Source organism: Dysidea avara, chromosome 2, assembly GCF_963678975.1.
Source record: "Dysidea avara chromosome 2, odDysAvar1.4, whole genome shotgun sequence".
Taxonomy (NCBI): Eukaryota; Metazoa; Porifera; class Demospongiae; order Dictyoceratida; family Dysideidae; genus Dysidea; species Dysidea avara.
This window is the reverse complement of record NC_089273.1, coordinates 64,467-90,928: the sequence shown is the minus strand read 5'-3', so window position 1 is coordinate 90,928 and position 26,462 is coordinate 64,467. Positions and strand designations below refer to the sequence as shown.

At 36.6% G+C, this 26,462-nt stretch overlaps 2 protein-coding genes across 4 annotated transcripts in view; one reads left to right on the top strand and one right to left on the bottom strand.

Annotated features, from left to right (window-relative positions):
- Positions 1-23,960, bottom strand: LOC136246406 (uncharacterized). The gene is made up of 4 exons (XM_066037795.1): positions 23,642-23,960; positions 21,239-21,282; positions 10,983-11,084; positions 1-258 (listed from the first exon to the last, which is right to left on the bottom strand). The coding sequence occupies exons 2-4, from the start codon at positions 21,269-21,271 to the stop codon at positions 37-39; spliced, it is 357 nt and encodes a 118-aa protein (XP_065893867.1). The 5' UTR covers positions 21,272-21,282; positions 23,642-23,960; the 3' UTR covers positions 1-36.
- The window catches only part of LOC136246405 (deleted in lung and esophageal cancer protein 1-like), a 54,490-nt gene continuing 51,723 nt past the window's right edge, over positions 23,696-26,462 (top strand). The window contains exon 1 of one of the 3 annotated variants that reach the window (XM_066037790.1): positions 23,696-23,810. The gene's annotated coding sequence lies outside the window, so the exon portion shown is untranslated. Of the gene's footprint in view, positions 23,824-26,462 lie in introns of all 3 variants that reach the window. The other 2 variants (XM_066037789.1, XM_066037788.1) reach the window with 2 other exon arrangements.

Below are 26,462 nucleotides of genomic sequence, written 5' to 3'. Positions count from 1 at the left end.
CAATGCAGTGTAGAACCTGCGCACGCCAACAAGTTATTACAACAAATTCCAATAAACCATATATGCCAACTTTATCAAATAACAAGTTATAAATGAAGTTCTGAACAAAAGAAAAGCTGTTGTTTCTTTACACACTGGGACACCTTCCTGTTGTTTGTGGAGTTTCCAAGCCTGCTCTTCGATAGGTAACGCCTCGTAACAACACACAGTCAATGTTTTGTTATTGGGTGATAAATCCAGCTGGAACATCGTCACTACCTAAAAATAGGTGTACAATTACAAATATAACTTACCAGCTTACGCTATCACTTGAGAATACACAGGAAAAACGTGTTTTGGCTACAAACCAGCTTGTGTTTGCACGGATCCTCGCTTATCTGAACTTCGGTTATCCGAGCACCTTGATTATATGAACACCAAATGTGACTATTAGAGTAGTTGAACAAAGCTCTGCATATAAATCAATGGGTTTCAGTTATCCGAACAATTTCACTTATCTGAATACTTTTGGCTAACTATAAGAACAAAGCTGTTCGAATAACTGAGGATCCACTGTAGCTCTAAATGCAATCAAAGGCTAGTCTAGAAGGCTTTTGATTCAGTCTCACATGGTAAACTATAAACGTAAAAAAAATGTGGTTACTAGGAATCAGGGGCAATGTCTTAGCTCTAGACAACAATGTGTGCACATCAACAACAGGTATTCAAGTGTGGTGTCTGTTCTTTCAGCTATTCACAAGGAAGCATTCTTGGACCACTTCTGCTTGCTTTGTTCATTAATGACTTACTATTCTCCATCATATTATCCTTGCTATTTCTATTTGCTGATGACACAAAGTAAGATTATTTCTAACCATATCAATATATAGTAGTCAAAGCACCGTGACAAGTGCAGTACGGAATATATAGCAAGAGAATGTAGTCGAAAGACAAACATAGCGCGAAGTAAAGTTGAGTGCTATATTTGGCACAAGACCAGACCCGAGTGCTATATTTATTTATAATTGATACTGTGCAGACCTTAAATAGGGAGTATAAAGCACGGGTACACACAAGAAACATACATAAGCACAAAGCGAAATACATTTTAGTCTATAGCTGGGCTAATACAAACATAGTCTACAATCCTTTTCTTAAAGTCATCTAAATTGCTTGCTTCAATTGCGGTAGCTGGGAGGCTGTTCCATATTTTAATAGTGGCAGGAGAAAATGAGTGAGAATAAACATTTAAGTGAGCTGACACCTATCTGAATCTTTGAGAGTGCCCTCTTGTACATGTAGTTATTGGCATTTTCCGTAGTGTACAAGCGTATGCAGTGAGTTAACTGGTTGAATATATGAATCCGGAGTAGCAATCAAGAAGAAGGTAACTGTGTAAGGAACACCATGATGGCAGTGAGAAACGTATTGCCTACATACAGTGTACTCATGATTAGCAGAAGGTTAATTTGTAGCCATTAATAATTATTAATGCTGAGTTATCACATGATTTATGATTCGTCAGATCCAGAACTCACTTAGTAATGGGACAGGAGGACGAGGAGAACGACTTAGGAAGGCTAGATATTGTTGTTCAGGAGTGAGGCCATCAATGCAACAAAGTTGAAGGCCTCAATGTCAGAGGCCCACTAAATCTTAGCAAGAATTAGCTAGACTTACGTACACCCATGATGGAAGTTTAGTAAACAATTTAAGACTGAGTTGTACTATGATTACTGTAGTGGAATTACAAACATTTGTGTGCATAGCCATTACTTGTTATTAATTGCTATGGTAATGTTGTTGATAGCATTGTTAGTGGTGGTCATTCCAGTGTTTCCATTGGTCGTGTTTATGGTTGTGTAACATCCACAAAAAGTATGTTATTGTCATAAAAAGAAAAATAAAGCAGACTTAAGAGGAAAATATAGCACACTTTGGCACAGTATGAAAAATTAAGGACACTTTCCCCTATGCAGTTAGATGACATCATACATTAAATTTCTTTACAGCATGATCTCAATTGAATCCTAAACTGGAGCAATGCAAAGGATTATTATTTAATGAATCAGACAATGAAATGTGTATAATATTTTTTTGATGAAAAAAAATTACCACAGTGTTTGAACCAGGGATCTCCATACTGAATACCCCAATCCTTAACCACTGAGTTGTTACAATCATGGTTGTTCACCTTACTTAAAGAGACAGTACACCAAGCCATACAAGTGCTATTTTACATCCCGTGAATCTTAATGTAATAAATTGTTGTGTAATGCATCACGCCACAAAAATAGCAAACTTGTAGTGATCTTCTAACAGATAATTTCAAGAAAAGTGATGGTAATACTATAAAATTATATTGTTTTACATGTAATGTGTCTCTCTTGCAGTTTACATTGTTGTTTTTGGTAGTGAAAAGAACTGCTCCAATAAGTTTCACCCTGTGCAAATCGCAAGTTAACTAATAGTCTATGATGGGCTAGTCCTACTGTTCTTGTGGCTACATTTCCAAGCACTCCATGCCATTGCTTTACCTTTGAGCATTCAGGCCGTTAACAATGTTCTACTTGATTTAAATAACCTGTGTAGACATGTAATTCCACAACCAAATGATTCAAAATGATTGCCAGTTATTTTAGCAGGCTGTATGGAAGTGAGAATTGCTGTTCACTACAATCTCTGGATAATTATGTAAAAATGCTGGTTGCACTTATATAACTTCAGCAGTTTTATGGCTGGCATACTGCCCCTTTGTGAAAATTCTAGCTAAAATCTACTCAATAGCAAAAGTTTATAAAAAGTGCCATTTCTGTGCTGTCAAGTAAATACTGCATTTAGACATTGAGCTATTCACATAAAAACCTGGTCTGATGCTCTAATAATAGATTACACACACACACACACACATGCACGCACGCACACACGGACGCACGCACACACACACACACACACACACACACACACACACACACACACGGAATGGAAACATGTCATGTGATATCACAATTTTTTTTTTTAAATCCATCCTCAAGGTAAGTCTTGTTGCAGAAAATTCCATTTTGTATTAAATAAGCCTGTCAGGTAATACAAGTGCCTTATCAAGCAATTCTGTTGACTTTATGAAAGAACTTTCTATGAAGTCAAATTTTAGGCTAGCAGACAATTCTAACCAACACACTTGTGGTACTAATTACTTGTAGTACCTAAACAAACCCTGTGGATTTATAAGTTGTTAGACGTACATCATGTACCCAAATAAATGCGAAATGCTTCTTCACGTAGTGGGCTATGAATTATGGCCTAAGGCGGCATCCAGTGTCGAACATCAAAGGATTTTGCGGTACTGATTACTCAGCAACAGAGACTACTACAAGGCTGTAATTTGTGTAATACAGTGGTTATGATCCACCATTCACCCAAGTCAAATACGTATTTCTCCTATACCATCCGTTGGAGAGTTACAACAGCTTTAACACCTAGCTGTAGGTGAGTATCAGCTGCGCGTTTCCAATCCCGTGTGTGTGTGTGTGTGTCTATAATCTATGTTCTAATGTAGCATTTGTCATACTGTAAGTAAACATGTACAGTATGCTCATCTTGCGACAAAAATTAATATTATTTATCATCACTATGCCCAGTTCAAAGTTTTTATAGCTCATAATCATTGATGGGTAAAACACTTCAATAGACAGATTCTCCTGTTCACAATACAATGAGACAAGTTCCAACTCCTCAGACCATTTCACTCACAAGTCATGATCAATTAAACACCAAGTGTATATAATTTTAATCACTTCACAAATTTATTGCTTCACTATTACTGCTCTACCATAACTCTAAGATTACTCAACAGATAAGGCTAAACTTTTAACAATACAAGGTCTTTGATTTTTCCTCTAGACGACAACTACGTATAGTATGTTCATGTTGAGCTGAATCCTCAAAAACATTTAATAACTCATGGATGCAATAACACATGATCTTGAAATATGGCTCATTTGTAGTACTGCTTGACCCGCTAAAAATATTTCAAAATCTTTCTGTTCAAATGTTTGGCATAATATTTACAGCCAATCAAAATTTTCACAATACATTTCCTATGGGGAAGCCATATAAGTACAGTGTCCATTACAGCCCTTTCCCAAACTTGTAATGGAGCCAAACCATACATGTCTGTTGTTGACACCTTTGCTGTTACCAATAATCATCTGGTTGGCTGAAATGTTAACTGTGTTGAGAAATAATCCACTTTTACTTTTTAGCTGTTTTTCAGGATTCAGCTCAACGTGAACATACTATAGGCATGCATACATTATGCTGGAATAATAATTAGTATATAGCAAAATAGAATCTATGGCAACCTTAAAGGTTGATTCCTAGTGTATTCAGAACATGACCTGTAGTAGTGCCCTGACCTTGCTTAAGTGTCACAACATTTCATAGAACCCTGTTCTAACTTATTATTTTCCTATAACATTTGTGACCTGGTCTGCAAAAAGGGGTCTTATAGCCTTTTCAAATGCATGTACTTTGGTCATCTTATACCCCTAACATAGCACTATAGCTTGGTGTAATATTAAGGTGATAGGTTGAAAACATGAGGAGTTATGATTAGTCAAACCTGACAATTTGGAAAGGCTATAAGACCCCTTTTAGCAGACCGGGTCACATTTGCTGTCTTTGTAAACAAGGCCTTGACAATAGTCAAAATGATCCTACATATACGTCCTGACTTCCTGTGTCAACAACCCTTGTGATGTTTGTCTCCCCTAGTTGATGGGTGTTATACAGTTTCTCAATTCAGTAGAATACAAAATCATCACATATGTGACCGGATCTGCGAAAACCCAACACAATAGCGCAAGCATAAATTTACAGTATAAAGCATTGAATACCGCCTTTGTATGCAGTGAAGAAGGGTGAGTAAAGGAAAAACCTACCCAGTAATTGATTCCCCTGTTCATGGCGAACACAAAGGTGAAAATTGTAGCTCCGCACCTCGATTCGTTAGTAAGTTACAGCCATTTTTGTAAGCACCTGTAATTTATTATCCCTATACTTGCTGTACATATCGATTTTTCTGTTGCTGCTACTTTGTAGGGCTGTGACTCCTAACGCTATTGGCACATGAAGCTGAAACTTTGCCAGTAGATACACTTGGCTAAGTAGATTATAAATATTTAATATACAGGAATTTGAAAAATTTGCAATTGTGTCAGGTTTTTGCAGATCCGGTCACATAATTATGTAGTATGTTAGTATTGTAAATTAGGGATCATGAAGGTTTGGGTCTTTCTGGCCAAAAAAAATCACCCTAAAACCAGCTTCACAATACCATCCTGGTACCTTGGCAGTATTGGTTAGGTATAGTCAAGCCCAAAAATGCTTTCAGTATGCCCTCAAATGCTTCCAATAGATTGCTACAAAATAAAAATAAATTAAAAATCTATGGAATGTTCTACTGACTACCTGCCTAAAACCTTTAGGCATGCGTAACTCGAGAACTGCTATAACTGTTCGGCATAGCCTCATCCCGAGACATTCCTTTTGGTATACCGTACAAGGGTGGATTTAGGGGGTGCTTGGAATGCCCCTCCAAAATAATAAGCATAATTACATCAGCCCTAACGCTACTATAAGATGTACAAGTTTTTGATAATCATGCAGTTAAATTCCTGATGCTGTCTGCAGATTGTTAACATGAAACGGTCTGACTGCTCTATTGGAGTATTTGAGCACTGTATGGCGGCAGTGGCCGTTAATGGGTTAATATCATAGTGAGTATTTTCAGTTGTTGCTACAAACTTGATGCTTGGGTTGATATGCTTAAGTAAAACATTGAACTTCTTAGCATGTATAAAGTTAACAAGGGTTTTGCATCTGAGAAATGTTTATTTCGCTTTATCAGTACCAAATTTTCATGCTACATTTATCTGATGAATCTCCCTATATTTTAGCATCAATTGAAGCTAATAAAGTTTAACAGTTTGCACTCCCAAACCTCTTGAAGCTCAACTTTGTAAGCTCAAATGATACTGCAGCATTTATGCTGTCAGTGTGCCTAGGTTATAAGAGGGTTAGTTGTGGCCACAAACTACTTGTATATGTGACTTTGGATTTTGGTGCTGTAAAATTCTACGTTTGTGTACTCTACACACAAGTGAGTCTATATTTATCCTCTCAAGCCCTCTCTTCATTGTTACTGTTTGGACATTATAGTTTGAACCAGCACACTAGCTATACCTTAATCTGAGCAATACACTAGATGAAATTAGCGATCCTGTATATTGATGAACTTAGCATATACAAATTTAGTAATTCCTGAATTGATGTAGTCAATTAGCAGAAAACCAAAACTCTAAAATTGCTAAACCTAATGTACCGCTAAATTAAGGTAATTCAAATACAAAATTAATGGCGAGTATTGATCATGTGTAGCTGATATTCATATCTTTCCCCTTCCTGTTCTTTAAGATGTATATTCATATCTTTCCCCTTCCTGTTCTTTAAGATGTAAAGAATAAATTTTTAGTTACTGGTTGTACCCTTTATATGACAGCTAGTATGACAACTGTTTGGGAATAATGGTGTTATTTCATCATTATTACACTTGGATGACTCATGATGCTTTCCAAGCATTGTGAGTCACTTAAAGTGGCATCATTTTCCAGTCAAAAATATTACTAAATTTAATCTCAATAGGCTACATTACAGTAGCAAAATTTTTCTGTGGGGAGACGTGCCCCCAGAACCCCTAGATAGAACATGCTCCACATGCTAAGTGTACTTCACACACTATACTACTATAGCTAGTTGTTTCAACCAGTTGTCGTTTTTCTTAGCAAACCAGCCATTATAAATGTCCCTGTTGGCACCCCCTTCTGAAATCCTAGATCCACCCCTGCCGTAGTAAGTACAATGCACGTATCATGGATTTGTTCTCCTTTGTGTCCCATTTCTTTTTGCTAACTACCCAAGGTGTCAATTCATGGTAGCGTGATGTATGGCTTCTCTTCGTGTGTAAATGGAAATCATCCATTTCTTCCATGGTGACTGAATTGATTACAGAAGTACTTCTGATAGTGTTCTTTATTAGTAACACTGTGTAAATAGATGAACTTGAAGTGTAATCGTCGCTTCACTTTCGAGTTAGTAAATGATAATTGGGGTGCACAAATTTTAATTATTTTTCATGGTGACTGGATTGATTGCAGAGGCGCTTCTCCTACTGTTCTTCAATTGTAGCATTGTGTAACGGGATGAAGATAGCTGAAAGCAAAGCACAATGACCACTTTACTTTAGAGTTATTAATTGATAGTTGCAGCGCGTGTTCAAATGAAAACTAATGTTGCCATGATATTGCCATGATATATCGATATATCGATACATTGATACTATTGATATAACAAAGTGGTGATATGATATGATATGATATTGCCAATGGTTGTGCCCCTTAGTATAATGATGTAGGGGAGGCCAAACATATGGTATTTGGCATTTAATTAAGTTATGTGTTGATGGTTTAGTGTGATAAACAAGCTAACCCCAAAGTAAACTGGAGGTTTTAAGGTTTCTATGTAGTGTCAGCCACTTGTCTCAACTGTAAAGCAGTAGCAAAATGTATTTAAAACCTGATAAACTAGAGCACCTTTTGCTTGTGGTATTTAAAACAATGAAGAGTATGTACCGTATAGTAAAAAACTTTGGCGGTAAAAAAGTGTGACGAAACCCCTCTGTTGAAAAAATTGGTGGAAAAAACTCTGGCGATTGAAATAATATTCGCCAAAGTTTTTACTGCCAAAGATTTTAATCGATGGTATGTAAGGATAACTACAAGGTATCAACTCATCAGTTACACAGTGTAGTAAGTGTAGCTATAGGTAGCTATATAGCATTGTTTTTGCAACAGTACTTTTGTAGCTACTGATCTAATGACGAGCTAGCAAAGGCATGCTTCGCTATTTCCTGCGATGCCGAGAACGACCGTATTTACTTTTTCAGTAGCAGATGTTATCATGTATATCAAAGTATTTGTCCAAATCCATCACGAGACGATGAACTAGCTGACGTGCAAACGGGAAGCCGGTTGGAAATGTTGTCCCAGGGAGTGGCTGGAGTGCTTACAACTGTGGGGCATATTTCAAAGTCAGCTCGATCTTTATTGTGGGGTGGTACGAGCTGACCTTCATCTGAAGTTCTAGTTACTCAATGTGCTCATGTGATTATTTAAAATGATTGGCAAAAAAAACTTTGGCGAATTGAACGCTATTCGCCAAATTTGTTAAAGTTTTTACTGCCAGTTTTTTACTATACGGTATATGTTTGTCTTGCAAATGTTACAGTTAGCTCTATATCATGACATATGTTCATATCATGACATAAACCTTGGTGATATATGATATAGAGTTTTTCTATATCGTGGCAGCACTAGTGAAAACATTAACTCTGGTGTCATCCTTTTCTTTGATGCAGTATGCACGGGTTCACCAGTAATGTTACAAAAAAGTAAAAAAAAAACAAGTTTAAAAGGAAAAATTAGGAATTCTAAGTTTGATTAGGAATGATAGAAAAAATAGGGAAACAAGGAAGGTGACCTACACCTGCAAATATACTAGTGAACTTTTAATTCCTACTTCAGTCTATACCATGACTGAAGTGCAGGTGTAGACGACCTTCTCTTTTTCCCTTACTTTTTCTATGATCCCTAATCAAGCTAAAATTCCTTATACTTGTGTATATACATCAAATCAACAATAATATTAAGACAAACAAACATCAAATGATTACACCATCACACACTGCAAACACCACTACCTATCTTGTAATTCCATAGAGACCCCAAGCTGAAACTATTGCAACTCTAATAGTTGAATGTCTGACAAGTATCCACAAAATTCTAATCAGCACTTTATGGTAGATCAAAGGTCAAAGATTAGGAGACGTGGCTAATTATCAACTTTGTCAATCGATCAATCAATCAAATTAAGCTGTTAAATATAGTAAACGAAAGCTTATTCTTTGAGCTTTTAAGTGGCACAATTCATTTGTAAATGCCCAACTTATGATGCATTGAACGTTCATAATAACACCAAATATCAAACATTTCTGGAGAGCCATACAAGCAATGGGTTGAAATTGATTTTCATCCAATTCTGAGGGAGTCATACACAAAACTTGGGAGAACTGATATGGAATTACCCATGTAGTAAATAAATTGCAGCACAACGGTGGTCTTTCAATACAGGTGGTCACTAATACAGGTTGCACTACACTTGGACACCTTCATTGTGTAAGGCAAACTTGGAACGGCCTTATTAGGAGTGGTTATTAGAGGTGTACACTCCCATATAGCAATAATAGACTACAAAATTCCACTACACACCACAACATATTTAATTATATTTCTTGAACCCACGGTGGCCCCACTAGGGATGTGCCGATTTAGCTGGAAAAATATGTTGGTAAATAGCAAAGAGCAAAATGCTGGAAAAATAGGTGGAAAATTAGAAAAATGGGCACCAAGGAATGGCAACTTAGCACATTTTGTATGAAAAGGATCAAGATACTCTAATAGGACAGTCAAGCATAGTACAGGTATTAGGACAACATATGCTCATAGAAATGGCAACTAAAGGTCAAGATACTCTACTACGTATTAGGGCTGAGCGATACTACCGTTTTAGTGATATATCGCGATATCTTGAAAGTATCGATATCGCAATATTTTGTTATTAACTATCGTGATACCATGCCTGTACATTATTGTCATTAAAAATCCATTTGTTATGCTGTACTAGGCTAAGAATCCTTGTAAGTGATAAAGTCCACCCACCTGGTTTCCCCTGCAGAGAGGTGTGAACACCACAACATAACCTCAAAATATGTGTTACAATAATCATTACTGTAAACAAGAATGATAGTGGCTAGTTTACTATCACTTATAAGGACTTCCTGCAGGAATGCTGAGCAATACAGTATGTAGCAGCAGCTATGATTGACTTATTCACAAGTGTCGTGAACTATTCAGTATCGTGAATGGTGGCTTCAGTATCGATCGTGATACTAAAATGGCAGTATCGCTCAGCTCTACTACGTATGAGTGAAATAACTTTTATTGATGCTGAGCAAAATAGAGACAATTTGAGCAAATATTGAGTAAAATAGGTAAGAAAATAATAATTGCTGGAAAGAAAAATAGGTGGGAAAAAAACAAAATAGACTCATCCCTAGGCCCCATCACAAAAAAAATTTATCAACCATATACCATGATCTAATTGTAATTCACTAAAAAATTCAAAGATTTTGAAGAAACACATTTTGAAATATTAAGGATTAAAGTTTTAATGGAGCCTTTTAAAATCTTAATTAGTTAATATCCCATAACTAATTTTATAGATTACTATCAATGACAGTCTTTAATCACTGAAAACTCTATTTTTAATATTAACACACTGATGAGCTACAGTTCATTTTGTAACTCAAGACGGACCAATTTTTCATGAAATACTCAAAATATTTGTTGTCATAAATCAGAACCATGTGGTGTATGGGGCTAAAAATTGGTACGGGAGATACTACAAACACACTAAGTTTCATCAAAATCCGAGAGGTGACCCTACAATTCCTTGGTGATTTGACATGGAATGACCCAGATGTTAAATACATTATGTAAAAATGCAAACTGAAAGTGAGACAGAGTCAACCTTAACTTCAACCTTAATCCAACAATAAATAAAAATCATACCTACTAGCTTTGGCAACACTACCAAATATGGTATACCATTATCAGTGTGTGAAATGATGCTCAGATGATCACCAGAAAATTTCAAAATTGTTATGGAAAATATTCTGAAGTGTAGCAGAGTGTTTCTTACTATACCTTGAGTCATTATCTACTTCTAGTTCTAGTTATTGTCTATAATGTTGTAATTTTATCAAATTATAATACTATTAATCTTATATTATGTATTTTGTGATGACAACGTGAAGTAATACTTACATAAACACGTATCCAGGCATTAACATCTATGGACTGCGTCATTCTCTTTATTGTGTCCAAATCATCATTTTCTATAGCTTTGTGAAGCCTGTCCTTCTCATCCTAATATATGACATGATATTACTGTACATCATCCACACTACACCTACTAGTTACCATAACAACAGTCACTAATACCACAACACAAATTATTTATTATGGTCATTACTAGTGGACTATCACTCTAATGATGAATACCATCTTTACACATATGTTGCCGAATAGGCAAAACGGGGTCTTCCACACACATCCAATTTACTCAATATGTAAATGTTAGCACTCAACATTCACTTAACTACAATAATAACCAATCATGCTATAATCCTATCTTGAATTGAAGGGAAATGACTTCATTCTAATGTTTCAACAAACGTAGTGTCAAAACGTACAGTGCTCAGTGTATATGCAATCATCTCAACATAACCCACATTGCTTGCACAAAATATTTTTTTAAATAAAAAAACAATATTTGAAAAATAAGCATGCTATTGAAAAAAAGGAATGATGTTCTACAATACATTATGTGTTACTCTAGGAAGCAAGTCTAACATCAACTAAACCATCTTAAATCAAGTGTCACTAAAAGGAGGAATGGAAAATTAGGAAACCGAAATGGGAAATGGAAGATGGGAAACAGAGCGCTTCTCTATAGTACACTTTAATTTGTTGTGTTCCAGGCAGTGTTGCTAGCAAGTGATGGTGTCAGAAGCCATCAGTGAAGGTGCAATCTGGACACAAAACCAAGTGCATGGTCAAAACTTGGTATTCAATCAATTATTAGCATCCCACAGTCAGTGTGACTTTGCTACAGGAGTAGGAGTAGTTAGAGTGACAATGAGCAAGACTGATTGAATGCAGCTCTTCAGTATTGTGCAAACTTGGCCTCATTCTTCTGGCAAGTGATCTCAATCATATTTGTGTACCTCCTACTGAGCTCAAATTCTCCTGTCACTACATCAAGTCTTCATCAACACTATCATGGAATTAGTGTAACTACTGTATCTTTCCTTGAAGGTTGGCACTAATCAAATTATAATTTATCAAGAACTATGAATGTAAGTAGCCACTAATGACACATACACATGGTAATGTAATATGATTATATGTACATGTATATGACACATGTGTAATCAGCATAATATGTAGAGGTGATTTGTACAAGATAGTAGCTTGGGTAGAGTGTCACTAGCCAGCTACTGGTACTCAGTTCCTTCAAAAAGAAAATATCATATAATGTATTCCAAGAAAGCTGATCCAGTTTTATTTAAGGATATGGTAATGACAAAACACCAATCCACTACCAGTATATGCTCACCAGTACTATCATGACTGTATAGTGAACTAGGTGACTTATAGTATTGCACCTTGCAATGTTTGTAGTAGCTATAGTACATGATATAAAATTAATATTTTGTGATTATGATACAGTGTAAGAGATTCCCTTGGCAACTCATTGTTCTACTACTACTACTTCACCGACCACTACATCTGAGACTACATTAAGCACATGGTAAATACAAATGTCATGCATGAGTAATCATCTGATAGCTACAACAGCATACGTACAATATACCAGTGTTAGTAGCAGTGACAAGAGAACTTGTGACACTGAGTAGAGTAATCACACTATAGTATAATCACAGCAGGAGGTTAACAAATATGTATTGACTGAGATCACATGTCGGAAGAATGAGGTAGAGTTTGCGCAATGCTGAGAACACTTGAAAGCTGTTTTCATTCAGTCTTGTTCATTGTCACTCTAGCTACTCCTAGCAAAGTTGCACTGACAGTGGAACATTGAATAATGAATTCAAATACCAAGTTTCAACTATGCACTTGGCTTTATGTCCAGCTTGCACCCTCACTGATGACTTTTGACGGCCCTCACTTGCTAGCAATATCACCAATACATTGAAAACAAACTATAGAGAAATACTCAGTTTCCCATTTCCTCATTTCCCATTCCTCCTTTTAGTGATACCCTCTTAAATCCCAGTGTGCGGGATTGTCAAAGTTCCTTGCTGGATGATAACTACCGTACAGCTATACAGGATGGCTCTGCCACTGTGTGATAAGTTAGCTATCACCATATACTATCTTATTAACTTGTTGTCATGGAGAGTTTTGAATATCTGTGTATCATTCCTGTAGCTACACTGTATAACCAAGAGTACAGTATATGAATGACATGCGATTGTTTACAATGGGGTATGTACATAAACAAGATCTTTGTCATTTTTCATTTAAAACCAAGCTATGCCAATTTATGGTAAAAACTTTAAGCCAAATTCAACTATGTACACAAGGTATATCACTGAGAATGTAAGAACCTTAGCATATTGTTAGTATACAAGTTGTTCTTCACCACTGTTTACAGTATGATTCCAAAATAGCTTCTCAAGTGAAGACAATATCACTATTAAAATGGATAGATGCTTATTTTAATTAATTTTAGACAAGTTATACCTTTTGTGTCTGTTTGTATAGTGTAGTGTTAAAGTGACTGAACTTTAGCTATAACTAGGAGCACTATTAGATTACAATAATAAAGTAAACTAACTAAGTTACATTAGTGTTAGTAGTGTGTAATGAATGATGACAAATAGGACTGGCCAATATACCAGTATCATATTAGTAAACTGTGATATTTAAGTCATACTGTTTTTGCTTTTTACAATACCACCATACCTTCTAGGACTCCTTTGGACATGTTTCATTCCACATTATTTCAGTAGAGAATTACCAAATGTTTGAAGTCAGTTGGTGATGTTGACAACTGGTCAATTTATGTAAAGAAGTTTATTTGTGGTATTGACACATGAGACTTGTTGAGCTACCACAGGTATTTGTTTTATTGTGGTAAATGATTGTAACATTAAGAACACTTCAACTTGATTATTTGTTTCACAGACTAAAATATCAAGAGTATAGGGTTGATAGGTCAGTATGTAATATTATCAGAAATCAGAACAATATGAGTACAAAAACAAGTTGATGTTGTGCTACTTCTAAAAACCAGGCACCATGTAGCTACAGTAGCTCTAACTCATCTGGAATTAACCAACTATGTATTACTATCTTATAATTTTAACCAATAGGGTTCTTGGTTGTGCAATAATAAATTATTATCAGTGCGTAACTCTCATATTTCATAATTCTTTCAATTACGTTGCTATGCACTGCTATGGAAGCGCTTGTTAAACAAACAACATATTATGCACAGAAGTATCTTCTAAACTGTTTTACAGTTTGACTATCATGTTTTCTGCCACAAATTCTCTTGATAAAGCCTGAAAGCTGCATGCTCTTCATTTTCGTTCATGTACGCAAAGGATACGTCCCCTTTCGACTAGAAGGGATAGGCTATTCCTAGTAGTCTACAAGGCCTGCACCATTGTTTTTAGTTGTTAACCGCCTGTAAACCCCAAAGGGAATGTAATTCGCAAAGTCTGAGGAGAGTTGCCACACCCACATTTCAGACTGCAAACCACCTCAGAGCAAAGTTTACCTGTGCAGAAGTTTAATACAGACTTCATTTCGCTTTTACTTCTTATGTAAAATCTGTTTTTATCATTTAATGATTTTGCTAATGTGGGTGCATACGGACAAACATAGGTAGATAGTTAGATAAACAGATAGGTACACACACATTTATGAAAACAATTTCAGTAAACCTGGAAGTTTGGTCTCAACAAAGCAGCAACTCATTTGCAGCCATACTGTGTTTCTGAGTTAGGTTTTGAGAAGGTGAATGGCAGGTAAATACATAGTAGTTAATTGTATTGGAATAATACAAGGGTTGTATTCAGAGTTTCAGTTTTTAGTGGCATTTTAGCTTCCTTTTCCCTGGATGAGTTTTTTTTAAATCTTTGAACAATGGGCTGGTCAGGCCTGTGAAATAATTAAGTTGACATGGCCTAATACTGTGACATTAGTAATACGTACCACTACTAGAAATAGTGCAGTGGCACAGCATAACAAGTGTACATTTTGACCAAATTTGACACAGTAATGGTTATTACAAGAAATTTGGATATCCGACCATCTCCAACTACACCCATTTTGATAGGCATCGCCCACTTATTCACACATGCTAATCTATCAATGTTATAAGCATTGTAACTTTTGTAATGGTTGTCTAAACTAGCCGTACACCTCTTCAAGTAGTACAACTACATCAAATACACTGCATTTTTATCACAGTGTTCCTGAGCCTGCTTAGTATAGTACTCTTTTATATGCATTGAGCTGAACTCTCAAATAACGCTCAAGTATGGAATTACACAAGTTCTTGAAATTTGGCTCATTTGTAGTACTGATCTCTGACACATTATTGATGGCCAATCAAAGTTTTCATCATACATTTCTAATGAGGAAGTCATAAACACCCAGTCTGTTATGACTATTTCTCAAACTTGTAATGGAGTCAATCTGCACCTGTCTGCTCTTGACACCTTACTGTCATCACTACAACCATCTAGGTGGCTGAAATGTCATTTATCTAATAGACAAATCCAGTTATCTTTTCTATCGTTTTCTCATAACTCAGCTCAACATGTACATACAACAAGGTACGGTTCAGCTCCAAGGTAACGTTCACCCACATGAGTGAAATGTGGGTGAAATTCTGACAAAATGCTGGCACAATGCTAGTGAAACGTGTTCAAGTTCAGTGACTAAACTTGTATTTTGCAACACTGAGAGTTGTCATTTAGTTTGGAGATATTAGATGAGGTAAACTGATTTGAAAAGACTAACAATACTTGATTAATACCACCAATTGTGTATTCTAAGTTATGCACAGCAAAATAATGAAATTGATAAAAGTAAGGAGGACACAATGCCAGTGTGGGATGTTTGTATACAAGGTCAAAAGTGAAACTAGTAGAAAACAGTGAAACCTCATTAACAGAGCCACCTATAGGACCATAATAAGTGGCCCTGTTAGCAAGGTGACCCTATTACCGACAACCTCATTAATCTAAGTATATATAAAGCTGATAAACCTTCTGTCCATCCGTCATGCCACTTACTCACCAAACTCAGAGAGAATCAACATAATCAAAGCTGATAATGAAGTACTCATCATCTGGCTACTCGAAGATTATAATTACGAGTTCATGTGTGATTCCGTTCATTTTTTACAGCATGTATAAGGCCAAGGTCTAGAGAAATTTGAGCAACATTCCTTTGAAAACCACAACACAAACTGTTCAAGTAGTAGAACGTGTTGGAGGTGATGGGTTCAAATCCATGTGTTAGCACTTTTTTTCTTCTAAACAGTACATTTTTGTGCACACCTATATAAAACTCAATGTTTAGCTCATATATGACATGCAAAGCACATATTGACAAGGAATTTTAGTGTAAATGCATATCATCTGGCACCTTAAGTGATGTTGTAGTATGGTACTGCCCAAGTGTATGGTACCACCCAAGATTCAAGTGCAATTACGCGCAATTAAAGTAGTTGCTACAAAGTGGGTGTGGCACCTGTTTCGATTGCGGGTATTCATTTGTTGATTCGAGGGATGAAGACTCGCAATCAAAAAAGGTGCCACGCCAACTTTTTAGTGAGTTTTTTAATCGCTTGTAATTGCATGCGTGCGAGTGAGTAAGATATTACGCGAGAGCAGTACCGTAAATCAATACGTGCTCTTCTTTGTTCTTTATAGGGCGATGAAGGCACTGGTGTAGGATAGGATCACTGAAAAGTTGAGCTACAGTAATATTCTTGTCAAAACCACAGGCAAACAACTGAGGTGATATACACACCTCCCTTGATTATAGCCAACCTAGGTTTGATCCCTGCCTAGGTCATGACTTTATAAAAAATTTCGATGCACCTATTTGTTCTACAGTATCTGTTACATACAATTTATTATCCACAAACCCTTACGTTTACAGTTTTTCAGCACTGGCACATAGACTGCTTTACATCATAGGGATGGACTCTTATTGCACTTTTGTGGTAGGGTAGGCAAATTGCCAGAATATTTGTCCATCTGTGTGTTTGTCCAGTGTGTAGGTAATAGCTTCTTTCACACTTAATCTGTACAACACTTTGTTCAGAGAAGCAACTTGCATGATTGAGCAGGTATTACTGTGCATCTGAAAATTGATATTACTGGCACTATGCAGATACCATAGTTTACAATGACGAACTATGTGTGTAATTGCTCAATCATTTCACTAATCCTGCTTACATCTTTTCACTCTAGATCTGCTTAAAGGATCATTAAATGTCATATATTACAATAAAATTAATGATGATGTTTAAAACCAGCATGGGGTTTTGTATGGCAAGAGGTGTCACTACAACGTTAATACTGAAAGTGCATAGCATAGAACAAGTTCTGATCCTTCGCTTGCCATGCAGTAACTACAATTGCAAATGGACATGGTTAAAATGTGGAACGGACTTGTAAATGGACTGGTTCAAACAAGCCTAAATACCAGTATAGCTCATAGCATAGCATCCCATAAACAATATTACACACAACAAAGCTCTTACAAAAGCTTTTAGCCATGGTTTTAAAGTGCGGCCGAGCCAACAACAAGCCCAGCGCTTAAAACTAGGTTTAATAAATTCAGGTAATAGCAGTCATGGGTGAAATTGTCACTATCAGTGCTGTAGACATGGTTGAATTATAGTTATAGCACATTTTATTGTTGTAGTCAGTCTTACCAGCTGGTGATGTAAAACTGTGGTGTGACTTTGAAGAAGCAGCCACAAAGCTATGTAGCAATTAACCTGAACACAAATCTATTATTAATAACAGCATCTCTTCAACAAGTCACCTTTGGCTTGTTTACAGCATTATAAAGTCACACCATGAAGAATGCACTTTTAATTCAGCACAGAAGGAATGAAGTTCAGTAGCAGTTTTAAGTGCGGTGCTTAATATTAGAGCTGTACCGATATGGGTTTTTGGCATGTACCAATATCCGATATGTATACCACCAAAAGAAGCCGATAACCGATAGTCAATCCGATATTTGTATTATAAATAAAAGTCATAGTTAATCTATGCAAAAATGTACATTTACCTACTATTCAACAACATGTGATATATTCATTGCTCACTCTATGCCTGTGGTGATGGTGGCTTGGGTTTATATTGTGCAATCCAGACAATTAGTCACCCACAAACATTTTTATGCATACTCCCATGAAGCCTTAAACAGATATTTCTGCATTTTATTGGTTTGTGTGAAGGCTGGTACAGTAGGTTTCCTTGGTTATCCTGTGACTCTTCTTTTTATTACAAAGGTACTATATATAACTGCTTTGTTTAAGACTGATAAGCTTTCCAGCAACAAACACTAGAATTGCATGTATTTGTATGGCTTGTCGTAACATAGCGCTTGCTGTAGGGTGAAAATAAGCCACTGCCACTGAACAACCACATGAACAACATAGAAAATCAATATTATAATCCAACTATTGCTGTATAAATATCAGTAGCGATATCGGTCCTGATACTGTTCTATACCAATGCCGATATTGGTAAAAAATGCCATATTGGTGGCCGATATTTTAGCTGATCCGATTATTGGTACAGCTCTACTTAATATCGGCTTATACAAGTTTCAAGACAATGTTCAGCGGTTTATTTACAGTCACTGCAGCATCTGATATTGTTCAGGAGTGGTAAACAGACGTCTGCAGTAAGTTTTCCCAGTTCATTTATGAGTATGTTTTCCCAGTCTGCTCCGCATTTTAGTCATGTCCTTTAAATTACGCACAAGTTCATTTCTTCTTTTTGTTGACAGTAAGGTAAATGTCATGCAGAGACAGAAACTGTGCTATGTGTACACCACCTGTAATGGCCTTAGCTTGCATGTAGTTCAACTAACCCTGCATGTTCATTATGTCACTATATGGATGACATAAGGATTATGTTCAAAGCACTATCAACATGTATGCTACACAGCAATATAGAATACTAATAATGTCACATTTGTTGTCCCTACATGTACAGCAGGTACCAATGCTTTTATTTGTTCTTTACAACACGTTGAAGGCACTGGTAGGCAAGACTCACTCAATAAATGAGCTACATTCCTGTCAAAACCACAGACAAATAACTTTGTTGTTTTACATCATTAATTTCAGTATGCAGGATGGGGTAGGTAAAAACAGTAGGACTAATACAATACAAGTATAGAATATTGTGAAGTGTATCGTAAAATTCCAAGAAAAGTTGGATTCCTGCAGGTCCCCTGGTCCTTGGTCCCCGGATCCTATAGGTACCTCTGCAAGTGGTCTTGCATTGTCAATCCACTTTCCCCCCATCAGAGTGTCTCGCACGATGTTTGCACCAAAAATTATAAGCGCCTATGAAATGGGTAGGTAAAAACAGTGGACCCAGGGACCGAGGACCAGGGGACCCAAGGACCTGACTCTGCTTGGAATTTATACTCTTCACAATATTCTATACTTATACTAGGTACCTTTGCAAGTATAGACTTACATGACTAATCCACTTTTTCCCTTATCACGGTGTCTCACACTATGTTTAAACCAATTAGAAGTTATAAGCACCTCTGAAAAAAGTGTCTGAAACTGTAGGCCACTCGCCTGCTGCATAATGAGCATACTAATCTATTATTTCGACTCATTACTAAAGTTTAGAAACATTGTGCAAACACATATTCACGGGAAATAGCGATTACTAGCTAAGCAAGTTTCAGTCCAACAGTTCGACATTCAACCAGACTTCATACATCGTGGTGCATTTGCACAATGTTTCTAAATTTTAGTAGTGAGTCGACATAATAGACTAGTGTGGTCATTGTGCAGCAGGTGAGTGGCCTATAAATGTCAGCTTCAGACACTCTTTTTCAGAGGTGCTTATAATTTCTACTTGGTTTAAACATCGCGTGAGACATTGTGTGAGACACCGTGATGGGGGAAAAAGTGGATTAGTCATGCAAGTCTACTTGCAAAGGTACCTAGTATAAATATAGAATTTTGTGAACGGTATAAAATTCCAAGAAGAGTTGGGTCCCTGGGTCCCCTGGTCCTTGGTCCCTGGGTCCACTGTTTTTACCTACCCCTATGAAAGAATGTCTGAAGCTGACTGCATTCACAAACCATTCACCTGCTGCACAATGAGCATGCTAGTCTATTATGTCACCTAGCTACTAAAGTTTAGAAATATCGTGCAAACAAATATTCTATGTAAATAGCGATTACTAGCTAAGCCAAACTAAGCAAGTTCCAGCAACTCGACAACCAGACTTCATACAATTTGCACAATGCTTCTAAACTACTCTAGTAGCTAGGCGGCATAATAGACTAGTACGTATGTTCATGCAGGCAAGTGGCCTATATAAAGTGCAGTCAGCTTCAGACACGTTTCCAGAGGTGCTTGTACTTTGTAATTGGTATAAACATCTTGGGAGACACCATGATAGGGAAAAAGTGGATTGTCCATGCAAGACTACTTGTCCTAGTACAAGTATAGAATGTTGTGAAGTGTATAAAATTCCAAAAAGAGTTGGATTCCCGCAGGTTCCCGGGTCCTTGGTCCCTGGGTACACTGATTTTACCTACCTTGAGGGATGGCATAAGTTCTTTAAAAGTAACATCACCATACATGCTACATACCTACATGAGCAGTGCCGGTGTTTAATTTAATGCTTGGTCTCTGTGTCCAGCATTAACACATGTGGAGATGGTCCTGTATGTAAGGCAGGTACCAATGCTAGTGTAGCTATAAAACAAAGCCAGTGGCCTTATTATTGAGGTTTATCACTAAGGCCAAAATTGTAAGAGATGCAGTGATGTCTTGTTCATTCTAGATGTACAGGTGAATACCACAAGTAATAGGTAATAATGGCTAACAGGTTATAAGTACGTACATTTTACTACTACAATACAGGCACATCTGAGACAAGTAGGCTGGTACAACATAGTAAACTGTTAACCTCACAGTTTACCCTATAGGAATGGCTTTGTGGTCACCACAAGGAAACAACAAAAATTACATGCCAATACCTCTATGTTTGGTGTCCCTCCTTGGCCAATATCTCACACACACTCAACTTATAAAGACATTATTTCCTGACAAAATATGACCTGATAACTAGTGTAATTGACCAGTAATTGTCCAAACATTATTTTATACACTAATACATCAACCACACATTGTAGGTTTGACATTTATACAACACAATACACAATACAGGTATAATAAGTGTATACTCACATCAGTAGCATAATTCCTCTTCTTTTCAGCCATATCACTATCCTCTGTAACAACATAACACAACATGTTGTAATATTTACATAGTTATCTATTGTGGATCACATGATCACACGAATCAGGAAATTTATAAGCTAATAGGGATGAGTATATTCATAGATACAGTATCTTTCCAATGGAGTCAGTAACGGAACGCACACATTTAAATTTCTGTGTTTTGATTTATGTCATCATGTGGTTGCTAAAGTTAAAGCAGTGATTGGTTAAATAATTTAGCAATCGTGCTCTCACATTCTACCAGACTGTCCTAGTAGAGCAGTTTAACTAGTGTGACTTTTTATCATACAATTCAGTAGTACTGTATATCAAGGATCATCCTAGTAGAGTATTTTAACTAGTGTAACTGTTTACCAGTACTGTATATCAAGGATCACGGAGTCTCAAAAAACAACCCTGTAAACCAGCCTCACAATACCTTCATGGCACCTTGGCAGTATTAGTTAAGTATAATCAAACACAAAAGTGTCTTTAATACTACTTGAAATGCCTCCATTAGGTACACTGTAGCTATATGAGCTTCTTTTATTTAGAGAAATTTCTACTGCATGACTTACAATATCAAGCCCATAGTCATATATAGGTGTTATTGAGTTATGCTTGTCTGAAGGTATTAGTAAGTAAGTCAGTCAGGTAGTATCAGTCAGTCACTGTTAGACATCACTTCAGCCCAACTGTGATACCACAGTACATACAATGTATCCATCATGGACTAACTTTCTCTCCTCCTTAGTGTCCCATTTTTCATTGTTGACAGCTCAAGGTGTTGATTCAGCAAGTGATAACTTCCCTAAGTTTGTAACAGGAATCATCTGTATTTTCTGTAGTGACTGGATTGATTGTAGAGGTACCTCTCATATGGTTCTTCATTTGTAACGTTGTTTAAAGGGTTGAACATACAGGGGTGTACCTGTAGCTAAAAATGAATTGTACTGGCCACTTGCCACTTTTCAGTAACTGAAGTTGGTGTGCTCATTCAGATAAACCAAGTCTGTGTTTTAATGTGTTATGGGCTGGTATAATTATTGTACAAAAAATAAACAAACAACAAACAAGTATATATAAGGAAACTTTAGGAATTTTAAGTTGAGCAATGAAACAAGTTCATGGAGTTGCCTACACCTGACAATATACTTGTAGACAATTAATCCCTTCTTCAATCACGACTAAATTGGGGATTAAATGTCCACCAGTATAGTGACCTATTATTGAACATTAAAGTCACGTAATGTATTCGGAAGTTTACAATATTATTCCACATACTCGTAAGGTATTTATATGGAGAATTCCAATAGTCTAGTCCATGAGCTTACCGATGAAGAAATGAAGAAAAAGAACACAGGAATCGCCATGAAAGAACTACAACTCGAGTATGACTTTGGCAGCAGAATTGGCCAACTATTTATCATTTTCCTGAGTGAAAGATGTATCCACAGAAGGAGTTGTTGTAAACAAGGATGATAAGACTGTGTTATTGTTCATAGTATGCTGACTTTTTACTGTATGCTTTTAACACTAAACGATTCGCTGTTGTAACTCACATGTGCATGCTTGTATCAAAACTATACTTCAGTTACAGTATCATGGTACTTCAGTTAACACGTTGATATAATAATTAAGAGTGTGTAGGTTGCACTGAGGTTACCAGAGTAGAAAAGGTGCAAAATGTTCGATAACTGATCAACGGAAATTAACGATAATAGGTAGCGGTGTTTGATATTTCAAATTATACAGAATGCAGAAATCCACTTGTAACATGGACACTAATCGGATACTATTGCTCAAACTTATGTGAGATATTCTACGAGAAAGGCGCTACCTCCTGGTGAAAATTTGAGGTTAATACTGCTTTCCTGGAGATAGCTATTTATGAAAAGTAAAGTGTAAACTTCATTTGATAATCAGTCACTTATGCTATCTTCAGGTACACTCCTATGATCCCTAAATTAGTTTTTCTTGTTAGAATTTCTGACTGCTCTATTAGAACATCTCATATTTAACGAACTGTGCACATTTTCTTACAGTTTTCAAAACCACACTTACAGCACTGACAGCTTCCCAAAATTATGGTGACATAATCACTACATCAGAATATTTGTCATAACGTAATGAGATACTGATCAATGTGATTCTATCATACTTTATTCTTGCACTGATCTTTTACCAGCTTTAATAATAGCCTCTCTGCATAGATCGTCTGGATGGAACAGTGATCCTTTAAACAAGTCCGGACGGTTTGTGCATTGCTAAGTCGCCCCACCCTCTACCCTTACCCGAAGACACACTGAGACACGACCAAGAATCAACACTTCATCATACTGTAATATACTATACAACACACACAAACACCTGTTATAGAGTGATTATCAGCTATCGACAAGGATCTGAAGAAAATGAGGCTACCAAAGGCTAATGCAAATCACGAGACTGGTGTAGGTAGTATCCGGAAAGTATTGATACATCTCGCGATCGGATCCAGGAGCAAGGTGACCAGGGGCGATACCAAACGAAATTATCAGTGAGCATGTGTAGTAAGTGTTTATGATGTGTTTGTACGGGATGTATAATCCTCCAGTTAGTCTGTTATGTTTTGTTACTCCACCCGTAGTAGTCTCTAGTCTCACTTCATGCGCTTGGCCAGACCTCTCTTTGTCATTGTTTTTCCCAACCAATGATAAAGAGTAAGAGGTGGTCTGGTCACGCAAGACTGAGTAATCTGGTTCATAAGGTAACAATTTGATGATTTTCAGTTTCTCATCAGAAGATTTAAAAAGTGGAGTACAAGCAGGCGCGAGGCTGGTGTGCGGGCAGGTGGGTCATTATCACACCACATGCTACAATTGCTAGGCTATGACAAGATACTAGATAATTTCTGATGTACTGTCAGCTCCACTAACAAGTACAGTGGCACTGTTTGACACTTTCTGCTTGCAAAAATCTGTAATCACAATACAGTAGTTTCTCATCTAATATCACAATAGTGAATACTGTATCCCGGCAGTTTCTGAATTACTGTATTACCAAGTGGATATTTCTTAAGACAGCTTGATTCTGTATATCCTCTTCTATGCCTGTTTGCTGTTGGTGGTGTTGTCTGTATTACACAACTCAGACAATGAGGCAGCACAAAAACTTTAATGCATGCTCCCACAACGTCTGATCTGGATTATTCCACTTTTTCAAAGGCAGCAGTTGTAGCAAGTCCTTTAGTATGTTCCATTTGTTAGTGTGAACATTTTTCAACTGATATTAATATGCTTCCAAGTGCACGTAAATGGTTTTGTGAAGTATAACACTGGTTAGTGAAGAAAGCACTGATAAAGATATACAGGTTTAAAATGTTAGTGATAGATAATGTTTTTAGCACAAATCCTAGCTACTATCATGATAGTGATGCAATGCTATCACTTTTGTCTTCATGAGTAACTACTGTGATCTATTGTACTATCATACTATCGCTTAGCTCTGTGTGTGTGTGGGTGTGGTGCTCGTGAGTGCATATGTACGTGGGTGCGTATGTGGATGAGTCGGTGGGTGTATGCATGCATGTGTATGTAGTATAGTGTGTGTAGTGTGTTTGTTTTTGTTGTGTTGTGTGTAGTACTACAAACTTCATGTGTATGTAGTGTAGTGTGTGTAGTGTGTTTGTTTTTGTTGTGTTGTGTGTAGTACTACAAACTTCATGTGTATGTAGTATAGTGTGTGTAGTGTGTTTGTTTTTGTTGTGTTGTGTGTAGTACTACAAACTTCATGTGTATGTAGTATAGTGTGTGTAGTGTGTTTGTTTTTGTTGTGTTGTGTGTAGTACTACAAACTTCATGTGTATGTAGTGTAGTGTGTGTAGTGTGTTTGTTTGTGTTGTGTTGTGTGTAGTACTACAAACTTCATGTGTATGTAGTATAGTGTGTGTAGTGTGTTTGTTTTTGTTGTGTTGTGTGTAGTACTACAAACTTCATGTGTATGTAGTATAGTGTGTGTAGTGTGTTTGTTTGTGTTGTGTTGTGTGTAGTACTACAAACTTCATGTGTATGTAGTATAGTGTGTGTAGTGTGTTTGTTTGTGTTGTGTTGTGTGTAGTACTACAAACTTCATGTGTATGTAGTATAGTGTGTGTAGTGTGTTTGTTTGTGTTGTGTTGTGTGTAGTACTACAAACTTCATGTGTATGTAGTATAGTGTGTGTAGTGTGTTTGTTTTTGTTGTGTTGTGTGTAGTACTACAAACTTCATGTGTATGTAGTGTAGTGTGTGTAGTGTGTTTGTTTTTGTTGTGTTGTGTGTAGTACTACAAACTTCATGTGTATGTAGTGTAGTGTGTGTAGTGTGTTTGTTTGTGTTGTGTTGTGTGTAGTACTACAAACTTCATGTGTATGTAGTATAGTGTGTGTAGTGTGTTTGTTTTTGTTGTGTTGTGTGTAGTACTACAAACTTCATGTGTATGTAGTGTAGTGTGTGTAGTGTGTTTGTTTGTGTTGTGTTGTGTGTAGTACTACAAACTTCATGTGTATGTAGTATAGTGTGTGTAGTGTGTTTGTTTTTGTTGTGTTGTGTGTAGTACTACAAACTTCATGTGTATGTAGTATAGTGTGTGTAGTGTGTTTGTTTTTGTTGTGTTGTGTGTAGTACTACAAACTTCATGTGTATGTAGTGTAGTGTGTGTAGTGTGTTTGTTTGTGTTGTGTTGTGTGTAGTACTACAAACTTCATGTGTATGTAGTATAGTGTGTGTAGTGTGTTTGTTTGTGTTGTGTTGTGTGTAGTACTACAAACTTCATGTGTATGTAGTATAGTGTGTGTAGTGTGTTTGTTTTTGTTGTGTTGTGTGTAGTACTACAAACTTCATGTGTATGTAGTGTAGTGTGTGTAGTGTGTTTGTTTTTGTTGTGTTGTGTGTAGTACTACAAACTTCATGTGTATGTAGTATAGTGTGTGTAGTGTGTTTGTTTTTGTTGTGTTGTGTGTAGTACTACAAACTTCATGTGTATGTAGTATAGTGTGTGTAGTGTGTTTGTTTGTGTTGTGTTGTGTGTAGTACTACAAACTTCATGTGTATGTAGTATAGTGTGTGTAGTGTGTTTGTTTTTGTTGTGTTGTGTGTAGTACTACAAACTTCATGTGTATGTAGTATAGTGTGTGTAGTGTGTTTGTTTGTGTTGTGTTGTGTGTAGTACTA

What these genes read in the sequence shown, in the direction of transcription:
- LOC136246406 (XM_066037795.1), bottom strand. Translation starts at nt 21,271, where the DNA reads ATGGCTGAAAAGAAGAGGAATTATGCTACTGAT. An exon ending in AGAGGAATTATGCTACTGAT is followed by an intron (nt 11,085 to 21,238) that starts GTGAGTATACAC and finishes GTCATATATTAG; the next exon opens with GATGAGAAGGACAGGCTTCA. An exon ending in ATGCCTGGATACGTGTTTAT is followed by an intron (nt 259 to 10,982) that starts GTAAGTATTACT and finishes ACCTATTTTTAG; the next exon opens with GTAGTGACGATGTTCCAGCT.